This window comes from Microcaecilia unicolor, chromosome 7 (genome assembly GCF_901765095.1).
Source record: "Microcaecilia unicolor chromosome 7, aMicUni1.1, whole genome shotgun sequence".
NCBI lineage: Eukaryota > Metazoa > Chordata > Amphibia > Gymnophiona > Siphonopidae > Microcaecilia > Microcaecilia unicolor.
The window spans coordinates 288,959,526-288,978,195 of record NC_044037.1 but is presented as its reverse complement, the minus strand read 5'-3'; the positions used below and the strand labels follow the sequence as shown (position 1 = coordinate 288,978,195).

At 42.9% G+C, this 18,670-nt stretch overlaps 1 protein-coding gene across 4 annotated transcripts in view; it reads left to right on the top strand.

Annotated features, from left to right (window-relative positions):
• Window positions 1-18,670, top strand: part of PTPN4 (protein tyrosine phosphatase non-receptor type 4) — a 340,947-nt gene that overhangs the window by 184,012 nt on the left and 138,265 nt on the right. For all 4 annotated transcript variants that reach the window (XM_030209948.1, XM_030209949.1, XM_030209947.1 and 1 more), the window contains 2 exons: window positions 1,434-1,497; window positions 11,710-11,882. In XM_030209948.1, coding sequence (XP_030065808.1) covers window positions 1,434-1,497; window positions 11,710-11,882 — 237 coding nt within the window. The remainder of the gene's footprint in view (window positions 1-1,433; window positions 1,498-11,709; window positions 11,883-18,670) is intronic.

Here is an 18,670-nt window from a genome sequence, read left to right as displayed (position 1 = left end):
CCATGTAAGCCGCATTGAGCCTGCCATGAGTGGGAAAGCGCAGGACGTCAGACTCACAGAAGCAGAAGCCTGCGCGGCCACATTGGTGATCTGCAAGGGCCGACTTCTACATGGAATGTTGCTAGTGGAATAGCAACATTCCATGTAGAATCTCAAATAGTAGCAACAGTGGAGGAGTGGCCTAGTGGTTAGGGTGGTGGACTTTGGTCCTGAGGAACTGAGTTCGATTCCCACTTCAGGCACAGGCAGCTCCTTGTGACTCTGGGCAAGTCACTTAACCCTCCATTGCCCCATGTAAGCCGCATTGAGCCTGCCATGAGTGGGAAAGCGCAGGGTACAAATGTAACAAAAATAAAATAGATACTATTGGAGATTCTACATGGAATGTTGCTACTATTGGAGATTCTACATGGAATGTTGCTATTCCACTAGCAACATTCCATGTAGAAGGCTGCGCAGGCTTCTGTTTCTGTGAGTCTGACGTCCTACACGTACGTGCAGGACGTCAGACTCACAGAAGCAGAAGCCTGTGCGGCCACATTGGTGATCTGCAAGGGCCGACTTCTACATGGAATGTTGCTAGTGGGACTCTGGGCAAGTCACTTAACCCTCCATTGCCCCATGTAAGCCGCATTGAGCCTGCCATGAGTGGGAAAGCGCAGGACGTCAGACTCACAGAAGCAGAAGCCTGCGCGGCCACATTGGTGATCTGCAAGGGCCGACTTCTACATGGAATGTTGCTAGTGGAATAGCAACATTCCATGTAGAATCTCAAATAGTAGCAACAGTGGAGGAGTGGCCTAGTGGTTAGGGTGGTGGACTTTGGTCCTGAGGAACTGAGTTCGATTCCCACTTCAGGCACAGGCAGCTCCTTGTGACTCTGGGCAAGTCACTTAACCCTCCATTGCCCCATGTAAGCCGCATTGAGCCTGCCATGAGTGGGAAAGCGCAGGGTACAAATGTAACAAAAATAAAATAGATACTATTGGAGATTCTACATGGAATGTTGCTACTATTGGAGATTCTACATGGAATGTTGCTACTATTGGAGATTCTACATGGAATGTTGCTACTATTGGAGATTCTACATGGAATGTTGCTATTCCACTAGCAACATTCCATTCCATGTAGAAGGCTGTGCAGGCTTCTGTTCCTGTGAGTCTGACGTGCAGGACGTCAGACTCACAGAAGCAGAAGCCTGCGCGGCCACATTGGTGATCTGCAAGGGCTGACTTCTACATGGAATGTTGCAAGTCACTTAACCCTCCATTGCCCCATGTAAGCCGCATTGAGCCTGCCATGAGTGGGAAAGCGCAGGGTACAAATGTAACTAAAATAAATAAAATAAAATAGATAAGACAGCCAAATGCTGTTACCCTGTAAAGAAATATGCTTAGTCTGCTGATTTTGTTTTCTTTCTTTCTTTTATATAGGTTGAAGATTGTAAAAATTTCCTTTAAGTGCAAACAATTTTTTGTTCAGCTTAGAAAAGAATTGGTAAGTATTTTACGATTGTAACATTGTCTAAATCAGAACAAACTGGTTTCCATTAAAAAAAAATAGACTTAGCATTGGTTCTCCTGGTTTTAAGGATGAATAGCTTCAGTGATTTCTTTTTGTTCACCCATTAATTATACTGCTCAAGAAAGAGGGCTCCTTCCAGTCTATTACATTACATTATGGTATTGTATCCCGCTACCTGGAGTATTGTGTTCAGTTTTGGAGGCCGTATCTTGTTAAGGATGTAAAAAGAATTGAAGTGGTGCAAAGAAAAGCTACGAGAATGGTATGGGATTTGCGTTACAAGACGTATGAGGAGAGACTTGCGGACCTGAACATGTATACTCTGGAGGAAAGGAGAAACAGGGGTGATATGATACAGACATTCAAATATTTGAAAGGTATTAATCTGCAAACGAACCTTTTCCGGAGATGCGAAGGCAGTAGAACGAGAGGACATGAAATGAGATTGAAGGGGGGCATGTTGGATTATTTGTAGTAAATAATTAGCAGATTTTTATACACACAGCTTCAGCTTTAGAAATGTTAATTTCTTTTCTTCATCTCTCTCATACACCCCAGAATAATTCACTGCTGAGTCACTTTAAAGTTGAAGTAACAAAACATCTGTTTACTCACAGTTTGTAGTTAGATTATATTCAGACAGGCTTATATATACAGTGGGGGAAATAAGTATTTGATCCCTTGCTGATTTTGTAAGTTTGCCCACTGACAAAGACATGAGCAGCCCATAATTGAAGGGTAGGTTATTGGTAACAGTGAGAGATAGCACATCACAAATGAAATCCGGAAAATCACATTGTGGAAAGTATATGAATTTATTTGCATTCTGCAGAGGGAAATAAGTATTTAATCCCTCTGGCAAACAAGACCTAATACTTGGTGGCAAAACCCTTGTTGGCAAGCACAGCGGTCAGACGTCTTCTGTAGTTGATGATGAGGTTTGCACACGTCAGGAGGAATTTTGGTCCACTCCTCTTTGCAGATCATCTCTAAATCATTAAGAGTTCTGGGCTGTCGCTTGGCAACTCGCAGCTTCAGCTCCCTCCATAAGTTTTCAATGGGATTAAGGTCTGGTGACTGGCTAGGCCACTCCATGACCCTAATGTGCTTCTTCCTGAGCCACTCCTTTGTTGCCTTGGCTGTATGTTTTGGGTCATTGTCGTGCTGGAAGACCCAGCCACGACCCATTTTTAAGGCCCTGGCGGAGGGAAGGAGGTTGTCACTCAGAATTGTACGGTACATGGCCCCATCCATTCTCCCATTGATGCGGTGAAGTAGTCCTGTGCCCTTAGCAGAGAAACACCCCCAAAACATAACATTTCCACCTCCATGCTTGACAGTGGGGACGGTGTTCTTTGGGTCATAGGCAGCATTTCTCTTCCTCCAAACACGGCGAGTTGAGTTCATGCCAAAGAGCTCAATTTTTGTCTCATCTGACCACAGCACCTTCTCCCAATCACTCTCGGCATCATCCAGGTGTTCACTGGCAAACTTCCGACGGGCCGTCACATGTGCCTTCCGGAGCAGGGGGACCTTGCGGGCACTGCAGGATTGCAATCCGTTATGTCGTAATGTGTTACCAATGGTTTTCGTGGTGACAGTGGTCCCAGCTGCCTTGAGATCATTGACAAGTTCCCCCCTTGTAGTTGTAGGCTGATTTCTAACCTTCCTCATGATCAAGGATACCCCACGAGGTGAGATTTTGCGTGGAGCCCCAGATCTTTGTCGATTGACAGTCATTTTGTACTTCTTCCATTTTCTTACTATGGCACCAACAGTTGTCTCCTTCTCGCCCAGCGTCTTACTGATGGTTTTGTAGCCCATTCCAGCCTTGTGCAGGTGTATGATCTTGTCCCTGACATCCTTAGACAGCTCCTTGCTCTTGGCCATTTTGTAGAGGTTAGAGTCTGACTGATTCACTGAGTCTGTGGACAGGTGTCTTTCATACAGGTGACCATTGCCGACAGCTGTCTGTCATGCAGGTAACGAGTTGATTTGGAGCATCTACCTGGTCTGTAGGGGCCAGATCTCTTACTGGTTGGTGGGGGATCAAATACTTATTTCCCTCTGCAGAATGCAAATAAATTCATATACTTTCCACAATGTGATTTTCCGGATTAAATTTGTGATGTGCTATCTCTCACTGTTACCAATAACCTACCCTTCAATTATGGGCTGCTCATGTCTTTGTCAGTGGGCAAACTTACAAAATCAGCAAGGGATCAAATACTTATTTCCCCCACTGTATATAATACTATACATTTGGATTATCAGCTCTTTCCATGTGCTTAGATGGTAATGGATGCTCACACCACCATAGATCCTCTCAGCTTAGGAGAGATCATGAGCTCCATGTGCTGTGTCTAACCCCCACAGGAAGTTACATAGCTGTGACCTCTCTAAGCAATTTACATCAGAGGTCACAGAGCAATCACAGAGAAAAAATTGGTGACAGGCAATGCATGTAAAATACAATACATTCCAACAGGGCAGACTGAAGAAAAATGTCAGGAAGTATTTTTTCACGGAGAGAGTAGTGGATGCTTGGAATGCCCTCCCGTGGGAGGTGGTGAAAACGAAAACGGTAACGGAATTCAAACATGTGTGGGATAAACATAAAGGAATCCTGTTCAGAAGGAATGGATCCTAAGGAGCTTAGCCGAGATTGGGTGGCAGAGCCGGTGGCGGGAGGCGGAGATGGTGCTGGGCAGACTTATACGGTCTGTGCCAGAGCCGGTGGTAGGAGGCGGGACTGGTGGTTGGGAGGCGGGGATAATGTTGGGCAGACTTATACGGTACCGGTGGTGGGAGGCGGGGCTGGTGGTTGGGAGGCGGGGATAGTGCTGGGCAGACTTATACGGTCTGTCCCTGAAAAGGACAGGTACAAATCAAGGTAAGGTATACACAAAAAGTAGCACATGTGAGTTTATCTTGTTGGGCAGACTGGATGGACCGTACAGGTATTTTTCTGCCGTCATCTACTATGTTACTATCCAGCTTATTTTCGAAAGTGATAGCCGGCCATCTTCCGACACAAATCGGGAGATGGCCGGCCATCTCCTAAAACCGGCCAAATCAGTATAATCGAAAGCCGATTTTTGGACACACTCGCCGGCATTCCGTCATGGAGGCGGCTAAACTTCAAGGGGGCGTGTCGGCAGGGTAGTGAAGGCGGGATGTGGGCGTGCTTACGAGATGGCCGGCTTCAGCTGATAATGGAAAAAAGAAAACCGGCGATGACGAGCATTTGGCCGGTTTTACTTGGTCTATTTATTGTCACGACCAAGTCTCAAAAAGATGCCCAAACTGACCAGATGACCACCGGAAGGAATCAGGGATGACCTCCCCATACTCCTCCAGTTGTCACCAACCCCCTCCCACCCAAAAAAAAAACAACTTTAAAACATTTCCTTCCTAGGAGGGGAAGCCAGTCGGCCAGTTCGTAAAAAAAAAAAAAGGATCTTGCTGATCAGTTATGTTATGACTTACTTGTTCTGGAGTGCTGTATTTTGTGATACTGTTTTGAGAAATGTTCAAGAAAGACTTCATACAAATGAAAAAAGTCCATGCCGTTCATTTTCCCTTGATGGCCGTCCCTGACGTGCACTTCCCTTAATAGCCGTCTTTCTCTTGATGGCCATCTTTCTCTCCGCAAGTGCACTTCTCTTAATGGCCGGCTTTCTCCCCAAACAGTGAAATCAAAACAGCTTTTGCTCACAGTTTGTTTTAGTAGTAACAGTGGGATTTGAACCAGCCACCTCTGTATTACAAGAGCCACGATGTAACCACTTGGCCACAGCTCCACTTACTTGGCTGTCCCTCCCTTTTGATTATACCCCTTCAGGTCTCTTTCAGCCAATCACAGTGTGTTAAGCTGTCTGTGAGTGGCTGAGAGAGACCTGAAGGGGTATAATCAAAAGGGAGGGACACCCAAGTAAGTGGAGCTGTGGCCAAGTGGTTACATCACTGGTCTTGTAATGCAGTGGTGGCTGGTTCAAATCCCACTGTTACTACAAAAAAAGCAGTGTGCAAAAACTTTTGATTTCCCTGTTCAGGGAGAAAGACGGCCATTAAGAGAAGTGCACTTTCGGGGAGAAAGACGGCCATTAAGAGAAGTGCACTTTCGGAGAGAAAGACGGCTATTAAGGGAAGTGCACGTCAGGGACTTTTTTCATTTGTATGAAGCCTTTCTTGAACATTTCTCAAAACAGTATCACAAAATACAGCACTCCAGAACAAGTAAGTCATAACATAACTGATCAGCAAGATCTAAATATCCAGAAGTACCAGTGCACTATGAATGCTGGCCCCTCCCACGGCCAAATGCCTTGGATTTGGCCGGGTTTGAGATGGCCAGTTCCAGTTTCCATTATCGCTGAAAAACAAAGTCGGCCATCTCAAACCCGGCGATCTGTGGCATTTGGCCGGCCCCAACCGTATTATCGAAACAAAAGTTGGCTGGCCATCTTTTTCGATAATACGGTTCCGGCCAGCTGTTGCGCCGCCGCCAAAATAGATCGCCGGTGATCGATTTCGACGGCGCTGTTTGATTATGCCCCTCTATGTAATACCTTTTTCAGTTCTAAGTCTGTTTTGTTCTTGAAAGTAGTAAGTGAGTGCATTCGGGTTCCCAACTTCCAAATGGAGACATTGTAGTCAGTCATCACCATGGTGTGGAAGGAGGAACTTTTGGAATCCTGAATCTCTCCAAGGTGTATCTTCATTTCCCAATTAGCCAGGATCATCAGAGATTCCTGCTCTTTGCAGTTCTGGGCAGACACTTTGAGTTCCAGGTGATGCCCTTTTGTCTCTCCATGACTCTCAGATCATTTAATAAGGTGATGGTAGTGGTGAAGCATCCGTTAAATCTTTCTGCCTTGACCAATATTAGGCGAGATTGCTCAAGTGCAGGGAGCCATCGCAGCTCCCTCCAGCCAGGGGGCTTCTGTGTCAAGAGTCCAATGTATCTGAAGGTCCCTGGGCCTGTATTGCTTATGGCTTGGCTCTTGAGAGACAGCACCTGAAGAGAAATGGGTCCTCTCCTACAGTGGTGGCAGTGATGCTGCAGTTCCACAAGAGATCTGTGTCCCTACTCTATTATATTCGTGTTTGGTGAAACTTTGAGGCTTTATGTAGAACAGAATCAGTCTCACCATGGAAATATACGATACTGGAGATTTGGCAATTCTCCATGTGGTTGTGGAAAAGGTACCCGCACTGAGCTTGATGAAAGTTCAGGGGCACTCAGGGAGGACAACACCATAGCGGAGAGATTGAATGAATTCTTTGATTCGGTCTTTACGGAAGATGTAAGAGATCTGTTTTTCAAAGATGACAATTCGGAGGAACTGAAAGAAATCTCGGTGAACCTGGAAGACATACTGAGCCAAACTGACAAGTTAAAGAGTGATCAATCAGGTGGACTGGATGGCATACAAGAGCAATTGGAATATTTTCCAACCCTCATCACACAGAACGAGGGATCTCTTCTGCATCCCAGTTTCCAATCCCTTGCCCTCACGGCTTGGATGTTGAGAGCATAGAATATGAATCCTTAGGTTTGCTGGAGAGAGTCTCCCACATCTTGTTGGCTTCCAGGAAAGACTCCACTAAGAGGTGTTACTCTTTTAAGTGGAGGAGGTTTGCTGTCTGGTGTGAGGGCAAGGCCTTAGATCCCTTCACCTGCCCTTCATAAAAACTGCTTGAATACCTCCTGCACCTCTGAGTCTAGTTTGAAAACCAACTCTGTAAGGATTTCTCTAAATGCATTTAGTGCTTATCACCATATGGGAGGTAAGCCCATCTCTGTACAGCCTCTAGTTGCTCGCTTCATGTGACATTTGTTATTAACAAAGCCCCTGTCAAACCTCCAACTGTGTCATGGGATCTCAACGTTGTCCTCACTCACCTGGTGAAAGCTCAATGGAGGAGGGTGAAGAGTGGAGTGCCGTAGGGATCTGTACTGGGACCAGAGCTATTTATCATATTTATAAATGATCTGGAAAACGGAATGACAATTGAGGTGATTACATTTGCAGGTGTCACACAAAACTATTCAAAGCTGTCAAAACACTTGTAGTTTGTGAAAAATTGCAGAAAGACTTTAGGAAACTAGAAGACCGGGCATCCAAATAGCTGATGAAATTTAATGTGGGCAAATGCAAAGTGCTGTACATTGGAAAGAGTACTCTGAAGAATAGTTATCTGATGTTAGAGTCCGCCTTATGAGTCGGCACTCAAGAAAAAGATCTATGTGTCATTATAGACAATACTCTGAAACAGGAGCGTAGCCAGCCTTCCGTGGGGGAGGGGTCCAGAGCCCGGGGGGAGGGGGCACATTTTAGCCCTCCCCCCGGCGCCGACATTGCCGCCCCCCCCCCCCCTCCCGCCGCGAACCCGCCGCCGCTGCAGCCTACCTTTACTTTTGCTGGCGGGGGATCCCACTCCCCGCCAGCCGACGTCTTCTTCTCAGTCGCTTCCTGCTCTTCAATTTGTTTGCTGACGTCCTGCACGTACAATTACGTGCAGGACGTCAGCAAACAAATTGAAGAGCAGGAAGGACTGAGAAGACGTCGGCTGGCGGGGAGTGGGATCCCCCGCCAGCAAAAGTAAAGGTAGGCGGGGGCGGGTTCGCTGGGAGGGGGGTCCTGGGGTGAATCTGCGGGGGCCCCGGCCCCCTCAGGCCCCACGTAGCTACGCCACTGCTCTGAAATCTTTATCCCAGTGTGCAGTGGCGGCCAAAAAAGCAAACAGGATGCTAGGAATTAATAGGAAAGGGATGCAAAATAGGGCCAAGAATATTATAATGCCTCAATATTGCTCTATGGTGCAACCTTACCCTTGAGTATTGCATTCAATTCTGTACAGTTACTAAAATACATGGGTGGATTGTATCACCATTATATTTGCATGAGAGAGCATTGAATTTGAAAATGGTTACGGATGTTTAAAAGGAAAATGGAAGTTTTTGGCCGGTAATAGATCCTGTGTGCTTTGTGAAGAAGTATGCTATGTCCGTTGGTGTGAATAGCAAATGCTTTTTTCAGCCAGCTGAGGTCTTTTGTCTTCCATTTTTTTTTGTTTGCTCTTCCTGCATATTTCTCTCTGGGGAAGAAACATTTTTCTTTATTTCTTTTGTGTACATTGAAGTGATTACTTTCCAGATTGTTTTTGTACTTTGTGTATTCAATTCTGGTCGCGATATCTCAAAAAAGATATAGCACAATTAGAAAAGGTTCAAAGAAGAGCAACCAAAATGATAAAAGGGATGGAACTCGTCCCTTATGAGGAAAGGCTAAAGAGATTAGGGCTCTTCAGCTTGGAAAAGAGATGGCTAAGGAGGATATGATTGAGGTCTATAAAATCCTGAGTGGTGTAGAACAGGTAGAAATGAAATTATATTTCACTCTTTCACAAAGTACAAAGACCAGGGAACACTCAATGAAATTACATGGAAATATGTTTAAATCAAATTGGCAGAAACCCAATTAGTAACAACATTCAATGCTACCAATGCCGAGGCAAGCAGTGGCTTCCCCCATGTCCATCTCAATAACAGACTATGGACGTTTCCTCTAGGAACTTGTCCAAACCTTTTTTAAACGCAGATATGGTAACCACTGTTACAACTGTCTGGAAAGGTAACAAACCCAGAGAAATGGAGTTATCTCCTGCCATCAATAGAGAGCTGGTTTGGAGGGAAGAGAGGTGGGATAGTTCTACCTCCAGAATTTAACGATGCCCCAGAATCTGGAGGAGAAACTGACCACATTACTTTCATGCTAACCCTTTAGCTATAGAGAAATGTTTGCCCAAAGAACTACTCACCAAACTGGAAGCTGTTAAGGGGTCTTGCTCTTGTTCTTCTTTTTCACCATCTCAAATTGGAGGTAGCTGATAAAGTAACCAGGTATGTTCTCCGGGTTCTCCAAAGGAGCCTATCCTAGAAGGCTCCAGTTTCCTCATCATTCTATGGTGGTCGAATTTGCTATCAAAAGCCAAATGTTCCAAGACTGTCTCCTGTGTGCCCCCAGGGAAGGAGGCTCAGACATTGAAATCTCTTGGGAAGAAGCTCATGCTCTCATCCCTTATAACATCCTGGCAGCTCTTCATGGCATGTACAGGCGCAACATAGTGGCTAGTGTGGTGGAGTTTGTGGACATTCCCAGTGACAAGTGCAAGGAATTCCACTTGTTATTAGCCAAAGAGGAGGGGTGTGGAAATTATATAGTCTGAGCGACTTGTATTTTCAAATAGCATCCAGAGCTTTCACTGTAGAGATTGGTGCTTGCAGAGTCAGCTGGCTGTGGGCCTCAGACAAGATGTGCAATAGAAACTTTCTGATGTGCCATGCTATGGAGAGAACATATTTAGGAAGAAGGTTCAGGAAGCTGCTTCTCTCACAAAGCAGCATAGTGACACCCTTAAGACCATTTCTTACCTGGCCTCCTCATCCAGGAGGTATCAGAGTGGAGGGCAACAGAGGTCCTATTACTTTCATAAGCATAGTTATCCTCCATCCTTCCACTTCTCCCAGTCTCAGCAAGATTTTGATTCTCATCCTAGAGAGCTGCCTGCATTACAGTCAAAACCAGGGACAGAGTTTTGACTGCTTTCATGAGAATCTAGCCACAATTCCTTATATATTCCGGAAGGCCTACCTATAGGTGGAAAGCTGAATTGTTTTGCAAGCAGGTGGCCCTTGTAACCTCAAACAGGTGGGTTCTCAAAATAGTCTGGATAAGATACCATCTTCATTTGGTGAGCCAGCTTCCAAATTGCCCACCGAGAGTATCAAAATTAAGCTCTCAACATCAGGAAATAATTACAAAGAACTCTTCTTCCTTCTTGCAGGACAGTAGTAACATAGTATATGATGGCAGATAATGACCTGTATGGTCCGTCTGGTCTGCCCAACAAGATAAAATTCATAGCATAAGGTATGATGCAATACTACATATGCATACTTGATCTTGATTTATCCTTGCCATTTTCAGGACACAGACTTTAGAAGTCTGCCCAACACTAGCCTTGTTCTTCAACTACTGAAGCATAGGCAAATCAGGCATGTGCCTACAGCTTGAAAGTTTAGGGAAGCCCTGAATGATGTGCGCAGGACTCAGGAGGCTAAGGTTTCCAAAGGACTGGATTTTCTTAAGGATTTGGGCAAGACAGAGAGGTTCAGGTAATACACAAAGATAAATGATGATGTATTACCACAAAGAGTAGCCTAATGGTTAGAGCAGGAGACAGAGAACCAGCCAATACAGCAGGGAAAGAGGGCAGAGATTTTATTCCAAGTATTTCCAGATCACAAAAAAGACTGGGGATACTGTCCAATCCTAGACCTGAAAACGCTGAAAAATATCTCACAAAACAAAAGCTCCTTAGGCTCCATTATTCCACTCCTACAATAAGGAGGTTAGCTGTGTTCTCTTGATCTAAAAAACACATGTGCTCACATTCAAATACATCCAAGCCCCAGGAGATATCTGTGGTTCATTGTAGGGTAAACACTATTATCAGTATTGTATTGCCATTTTACCACACGTCAGCACCTGAGTGTTCACCAAATGTCCTGATTGAGTCGTGTCTTACTATCTCATGAGTGAATGCTGGACAACACAGTTGTCCACAGGATCTTTCAAAGGTTGATAGACCTCTTTATCACACCTCAGTTTTGTTCCAGAATAGAATTGCACGACAAGCTAGCCATGGATGTCTTCCTCCTACACTGGGGAGAGGGTCTTCTATACGTTTATCTTCTGATACCCCTCATAGCAAAGACCATTCTGCAGCTCAATAAAAATGAGAAGCATGGAAGCAGAGAAGGCAAACAGAGCATATGACAGGCTTTTAATTGTCTTGTATAGATTATTGCATTATTGATATGAGTCTCGCAATCAAATAATTAAGGTTATAGGTCTGCTCTCAAGGATGAGGATTATTGTCCTTAATATTTTTAGAAACAGTAAACATGCAGTGCCAAATCAAAATGAAAAGCGTTTAATATAAGATGTTGCTAAATTGAACCTCTTTGTTTAACTTTGTAGGGAAAGTGTTTAGTGCCATTTATTATTTTGCTATTAATTTTAAAGTTTATACAAATTAAATGTGTTAGGGCAAAAGAAGTGAAAAAATTGTGTTTTTATGACTTTTGCCTTTTTTATTTTCTTTGTCTTTCAGCATGAATCTAGAGAAACATTACTAGGCTTCAATATGGTGAATTATCGTGCATGTAAGAATTTATGGAAATCTTGTGTAGAACATCATACGTTCTTCCGCTTAGACAGACCACTGCCACCTCAGAAGAATTTTTTTGCACATTATTTTACTTTGGGTTCAAAATTCCGGTACTGGTAAGCATTTCCACATCAAAGACTTAAAAAAATATGGAAATCTACTTTCATATGTGCAGGATTCCACAGTAGCACTGATTATGTAGTGATTGTTCATCTTTATTTAAGAAGAAACAAAATGCAAAGGACCTGAAGAATCGTAATCTAGGCTTTTTAATCCTACTAACCATCTTCAGATTTAAGGATTTTCTTTTGCTTTAGATTTGTTTCAGTGTTTTATTTACTTTATGTTTGGATTTTGCTCACATCTTTTCGGTAGTAGCTCAAGGTGCATTACATTTAGGTACACTAGGTATTTTGTCATTCTGTCAAGTACCTGGATTTTTGTTGCACTTTCCATATACACTGTCCACAGGAAGCACTCAGTTTGTAGTTGTGGTTTTATATTATGGTGGTTCAGCCTAACTCTAGAGCAGTAGTTTCCAAACTTGTCCTGGGGACACTAGGAAGTCATTTTTTTCATGTTACCGACAATAAATTTGCATGCAGTGGAGGTAGTGTATGCAAACATACTTTATGAGTATTCGTTGAAGATAAACTCATAAACCCAATTTACTTGGGGTCCCCCAGGATGGGTTTGGAAACCACAGCCCTACAGTACATTTTTAAGTCAATATTTACACATACTTGCCTAATAATTCATGTTGACGCCTTCTGCAGAAAAAATCCTCATAATTTGTACTCTGGTATCTCAGAATTTGTTAAATATATTAAGCATGTTAGATCTACTTTATGCATGGCCATTATTATATCTTACAATCATATGTCACCATTTATCACATAGTGAAAAGGAAAAATAATCCAATATCTCAAAGGAAATAATAAACCAGATGAAACATATCATTTACATAGGTTTTAACCTCAAAAACTACAATACATACACAGGGAAATTTCAACAGAAAAGTGGCACCTAAGGCCACTACCCTTGCCTGAAGAGCAAGGAAAGCCTGACTTCACTGCTGTGTTTCTTTAGCTAAATCAGGAAAATATGGATCTTTGAACCAGTAAACAACTTATTCATATATATTATTTTGGTCTGGCTCTAAAGGAAAAGTCACTGCTGCTGTGGACCTCTGCATAGCTGCTTCCAGCAAAGATTCCAGCAATTCTGTTAAATTCAAATTACCAGATCTTCCCCCTAAACCCTCCCCAGAGTCTCTCCCTTGAGCAAAAATGTGCTGAGCTCTAACGGTGGCACAGCTTCCGATGGACTATTCAAAACTTGCATAAAATACTTCACCATTATCAAAGGGGATCTGGGAAAGTTTAGGAATCATAAGTTATTCCTCCGGACTTGGTTCTCCAAATATTCAGCTTTCCGATGTAAGTTAAGTTTATCCTTCACAGGAGCAGAACTTATCTCCTGTACTCAAGTTATTTTGAGATCCAGGTCACCTAACTTAGCAGAGCGCTGACTGCCTTTGTGAGCCTGTGCAATAACCATTTCAGAAATAATCCTTAAATCACTAGAAACTGTAGCAGAAAACCTCAGCAATGAAGAATTGACCTCATGAACAGTGTCTCAAAGAGACTTTAAGGTCACCACAGCTGGTATTTCCAAATCTTGCACCCCAAACAGTTCCCTCAGTATCTCTCTGATGTTCTGCTATCAACAAACATAGATTCTCCTGGACACTTCCCTGCTTTGGGATAGCACCGTCCTGGGGGGCAAGAAATCACCACAGGTGAGCCCCCCCCCCCCCAATTGCAACAGTGAAGAAAGCCTCTTACGGTATCCTTGATCTATTGTTCCACCTCATTGACGCTGCTTCTGGGTGGAAAGGGAGCTGTACGTTCGATGCAGTTGTGGGACACCCCATTGACTCTGCTGTCAGCTGCAGTAACCGACAGCTCAACAGCAGAGGAGAGCGGGCTGGACAAAGCAGTCGCCCGATACGAGTTCAGAGTTGTCTGCCGAAGCGAGGGTCCTGGTGGAGGTGGTGGGGGACACTCCAAACCTTCCCCTTTGGTTTACCCATTGTGAGCACTCAAGCGCTCCAAAGACAGAAAAACCACTGGCTGGATCAGAGCGTCTAGCAGGTATGTCCTATCCAGACACTATCTTGGATCTGAAATGGTGCTCACATGGCCTTTGTTATATTTTCCAATTTATGGCAGTGCCATCAGAGTTGATAAAGTGTGATATAGAAACATCACCACTGCTTTATGCCTAGATCAAGACCAGCAACTAGCAGAGCTATATGTAGCAGCCAGAATAACTGCTTCATATTGAATTCTCCCTTCTCTTGCACTTGTATATAGAGGAAACTGGTTTACTATGATGGGTTCATGTGAGTCTCTGCTTTTTCTTTCCCTTTATTTTAAAACTTGGAACTGAAGACTGGTGGGGCTCTCAGTGCTTCTCTAGCTTTTCTTTTAGCCATATAAGCCCTTTCTGTCTGCATTGCCTGCTCTCTAGAGGCTCATGTACTACACATCATTTTTGGTAATGTCATTCTGCCTTGGGCTTGAAAAGTTTGGGAAACATTGCTGTAGAGAAGTACTATAGTGAAAGTAGGTTCTGGAAGCCAAATTTAGGCTCTTAGGTAAAGGGTTGGACTGGTGGGGCTCTTGGTGCTTCCCTAGCTCTTCTTTTGGCCATACAAGTCCTGTTTGTCTGCATGGCCTGCGCTATAGAGGTTGATGTACCACACATCATTTTGGTAATGTTGCCTTGGGCTTGAAAAGATTGGTAAATACTGCTGTACAGTGAAAGTAGGCTCTGGAAGCCAAATTTAGGCTCTTAGGTAGAGTGTTGAAGTCCAGAACCGCCAAGGTAGTATTTTCAGAAATGCTTCCTGTTGTATGACCAGGAGGCAAGAGGCATGCAGAACTCTGGAGTCTTAATTCATGAATCAGACAATGGTGCATTCAAACTTGGGAAAAGGTAAACTTGGGGTTAAATAAGTAACTTCATTGTCTGTTTTTTTAAATTTACTCATTTACAAAATCAGTTTAGACAATAGTGTAGCCTTTAAATCTTCTACAGAGCCTGGTATTATCTCGATTAGATTACTGTAATTCCCTTTTGGGGGGTTTAAATTCATCTAAGATGCAGGCTCTTCAAATTGTTCAGAAAGTGGCAGCTTGTTTGCTTGTAAGACTGAAGATGTTTGAACATGTTTCTCCCATATTGAAATGTTTGCACTGGCTACCTGTAAACTTTTGTGTATATTTTAAAGTTCCTTGATACATCAACGCGTGTATAGTAATATTCCTCAATATTTCTTGAATTGTATGAAGATGTATGGATGTATGAGCCATGCCGTGATTTATGATCAATATCAACTAACAGTTTTTTCAGCATGGTGTTTTGCAGAAATAAAGAATCGTACCTTTTCAATAGCTGGAGGGAATTTATGGAACCTTTTGCCAGCTTATCTAAGACTTTGTGCTGATTGCAAACAATTTAAGAAATTGGTGAAAACTTTTTATTTTGTAAAAGCTTTTACTAATGGATGGGATCGAGTTTTTCTTTGGCTGTTTCCAATGTTTTGCTCTGTTTTATTTATATTGAATGAGATTTATGATTTTATGTGTTTGTTTTTTTGTAGGTTTTTTTTGTGATGATATGAATGTTTTGTACTATAACCCGGGATATAAATCTTTGTATTAAAAAAAATATATATATATATATATATATTAGTGTTTGCATATGTGACAGTCTTAGTAGAAAGCTGACAAAATGAATAGATTTTTCTGTTGATGAATAAGATGAATCAGCCACACAAGTGGGTAATATTTTCCGACGGTGCCAGGACAGAGTAGCTCTCTCAGAGCTCAGAATTACCAGAAAATCATCTGCACACAGCACCAGAATGGATTTGGCCAAAAAAGGGATCCTTAACCATAGATAAAGAATTTTATTGAAAAATGACACAACACAGACCATGTTTGGCAGCCCACCTCTGTCTGGTCTTAATTCTACAATATGCCAAAAAACAATGGGCCCTATATTCAACTGGTAGCAATCGGCATTTTGCTGACCACCAGTATAAGTGTGATAAGTGAGCACTTAACCTGCTGTGAAGAAAGGCTTAAAGATAGGACTGCGGTTCTCTTTATGTGGTTATCTTAGACAGTTAAGTGCTGAATATCAGCATTTACCTGGCTAAGTCCAACTGTGTCCCCGGAATGCCCCAAAATAGCTGGTTTTGGCTTGGGCGCTGACCTGACATTTTCAGTGGCACTGTCTGGTTAAGTGTTGCTGAAGATGCCCGGTTAGCCCCAGACAGGTGTTTTAAACGGCCGGGAGCTTCTCCTGGCTATTTAAATCATTTTGAATATTGGGCTCAATAAATGCAAATTTGGTTCTCTTAAAAAAAAGAATGATTATTTGCCAAATTTAAAAAAGTAGCATAAGCAGTAGACATTTATCATTAAACAGATGTGTCAACAGTCTAAGGCCCTGATGGCGAACCATTTTCGATGACACGCGGCGCCGCCGCAGTGTGGTCTGTCCTCGCTCCCGGAAACTAACCTTAAAGCCTCCTTTCACATCACAGCAAGCAGCAGCAGGGCAGGCCACTCCTTCCTTCCGCGTCCTGACCTCGCCTGACGTAACGTCCGCGAGGGCGGAGCACAGAAGGAAGGAGGAGAGGTCTGCCCTGCTGCTGCTTGCTGCGACGTGAAAGGAGGCTTTAAGGTTAGTTCCGGGCCCGGTAGCAGGTGAAGGGGGGGGGGCCCGGCGACCTTGGGTGGGCAGCGATCTCAGGTAGGGGGGCCCGGGGGCGGTCCTAGTAGCAGTGATTTTTCTTGAAGTGACACATCACCCGAGTTATGCTCGGTTTTTTGGTGAATTTTGACACACCAAGCTCAAAAGGTTGCCCATCTGGTCTAAGGTCTCCTTTTTACAAAGCCATGCGCCAAATGTGATGAAGCCCATTCAATTCCTATGGACTTTGTCGCATTCAGCACATGGTAATCATTACCACTGCTTTGTAAAAGGAGCCCTAAGTCAAAGGATTGCACTGAACCTGCCAGGATATCTAAAAATAAATAAATACATTTGATCACCTTAAGGAAAATGCCAATATACTCGGAAGTCAATTTTGAAAGGAGAAAGTGAGCAGAATAGAATAACTTGCCAGATTCATGATCAAGTAGCCAAACAGTGTCTCCTAATAGCCATGTTGTATAAAAAAAATGCTGCACATGTTCAGTATCTTTAAGAGGTTCTTTCCCACACTAACAAGTTGATTGACAGCTACACCATGCTGAGACATGCTAGTCTCATTATTTTAAAATCACACTTTCTAGTTTACACTAACAAATTAATGTTGCACTGTGCTAAACAAAAAAACTTCAACTTGTATAGAATAAAAAGTATATTGGCAGGTACTTTGAGATTTATTTTTCTTTCCTTAAGATGCATTAAACAGCAAAATCATGTGTTATTTTATTGCAATGTCTGTTAATGTAAGCCACCTCAAGCTGCATAATAATGAGATGCAAACACATGCTAAGCACATTGTTATGCAAATCAGATCAATGCAGATTATATTGAGCTCTGCAAACTGCGTTATTCATGAAAAAATAATACCAGCTCAAAGCCACTATCATGCAGCCTGATGTTTCTAGATGCCATTTTAAAAGGGGCAAAGTTGAACAGTAATCTCTCCCTCCTGGGAGTGCCAGTGGGGGCTTTGTTTGCTTCCTCTATTGCTAACATACTCATGTCTGCTTTTGAAGAATATTGGGTTTATTCTTCCCCTTTTTTAATCATGTATTCTGTTGGTAGTGTTACACTGATGACATCTTTATGGTTTGGAGAAGTACAAAGATCAGTTTAATATGTTTTCATTGATTATTTAAATTTAGGTCATCACACAATTAAGTTTGACTACCAGTTTCATGCTTCAGAATTGAAATTTCATGACGTAAGACTTAGATGGAATCAGAAGGGTTTTCATACCACAGTTTACAATAAGGAAACAGATCGCAATTCGTTGTTACACTATCAAAGCATGCATCCTGTCCATTCTAAATCCAGCCTCCCCTTTTCAAAACTTACTAGATATCATAGAATTTGTGATTCTGACAGGCAATACTAGAGGACTTTGAAGAGTTATGCAAAAATGTTTGTGAGCTTGATTATCCACACGGATTGACTCAGCAAGCTAGAAAATGAGCTCTGTATAATCCAAGAGAAGCATTGTTAGAATATAAAAGAAAACCAAATGACAGTAATATTCTTCTATTTGTGTCTAAATATAACCTTTTTTTCTGTACAAATTGCCAAAAGGATTAGGAGCATTTTTCCCTTATACAGGTTCATCCCTGTTTCAAAGATGTGAAATATATCTTTGCTTATGAAAGGAATTGCAATCTCGCAATGTCCTTATGTAATGCAGATGTTGGGTCCGCTAATACCAATGTTATTATGCAAGGGGGTTATGCTAAATGTAACAGTTGTTCAGTTTGTCATGTAATGCAGTAAGCAACAGAGTTTTCATCCTGGAACTCAGAGAGCATATAAATTGACAGTACTTATCATGTGTCAGTCGTAGAATGTAGTTTGTATTCTGCAATGCACTTGCAAACTTTTGTATATGGGACAAATTTTCCGATGTTTAAAAACTCGCCCGATTGAACATAGACACTGGCCAGTGTTCAAAGCGATTTAAGCAGGCAGGAGAGGCTCCTGCCCCTTAAATCCCCTGGGGCCATGTAAACCACTGATATTCAGCTGCAGTGAAATGGACAGTGCCACTGACTATCTCCTCTGACCACCCATAAAAAATGGGCAGTATAGGGGGGCGATGGTATTAGGAAGGAGTCCAGGACTA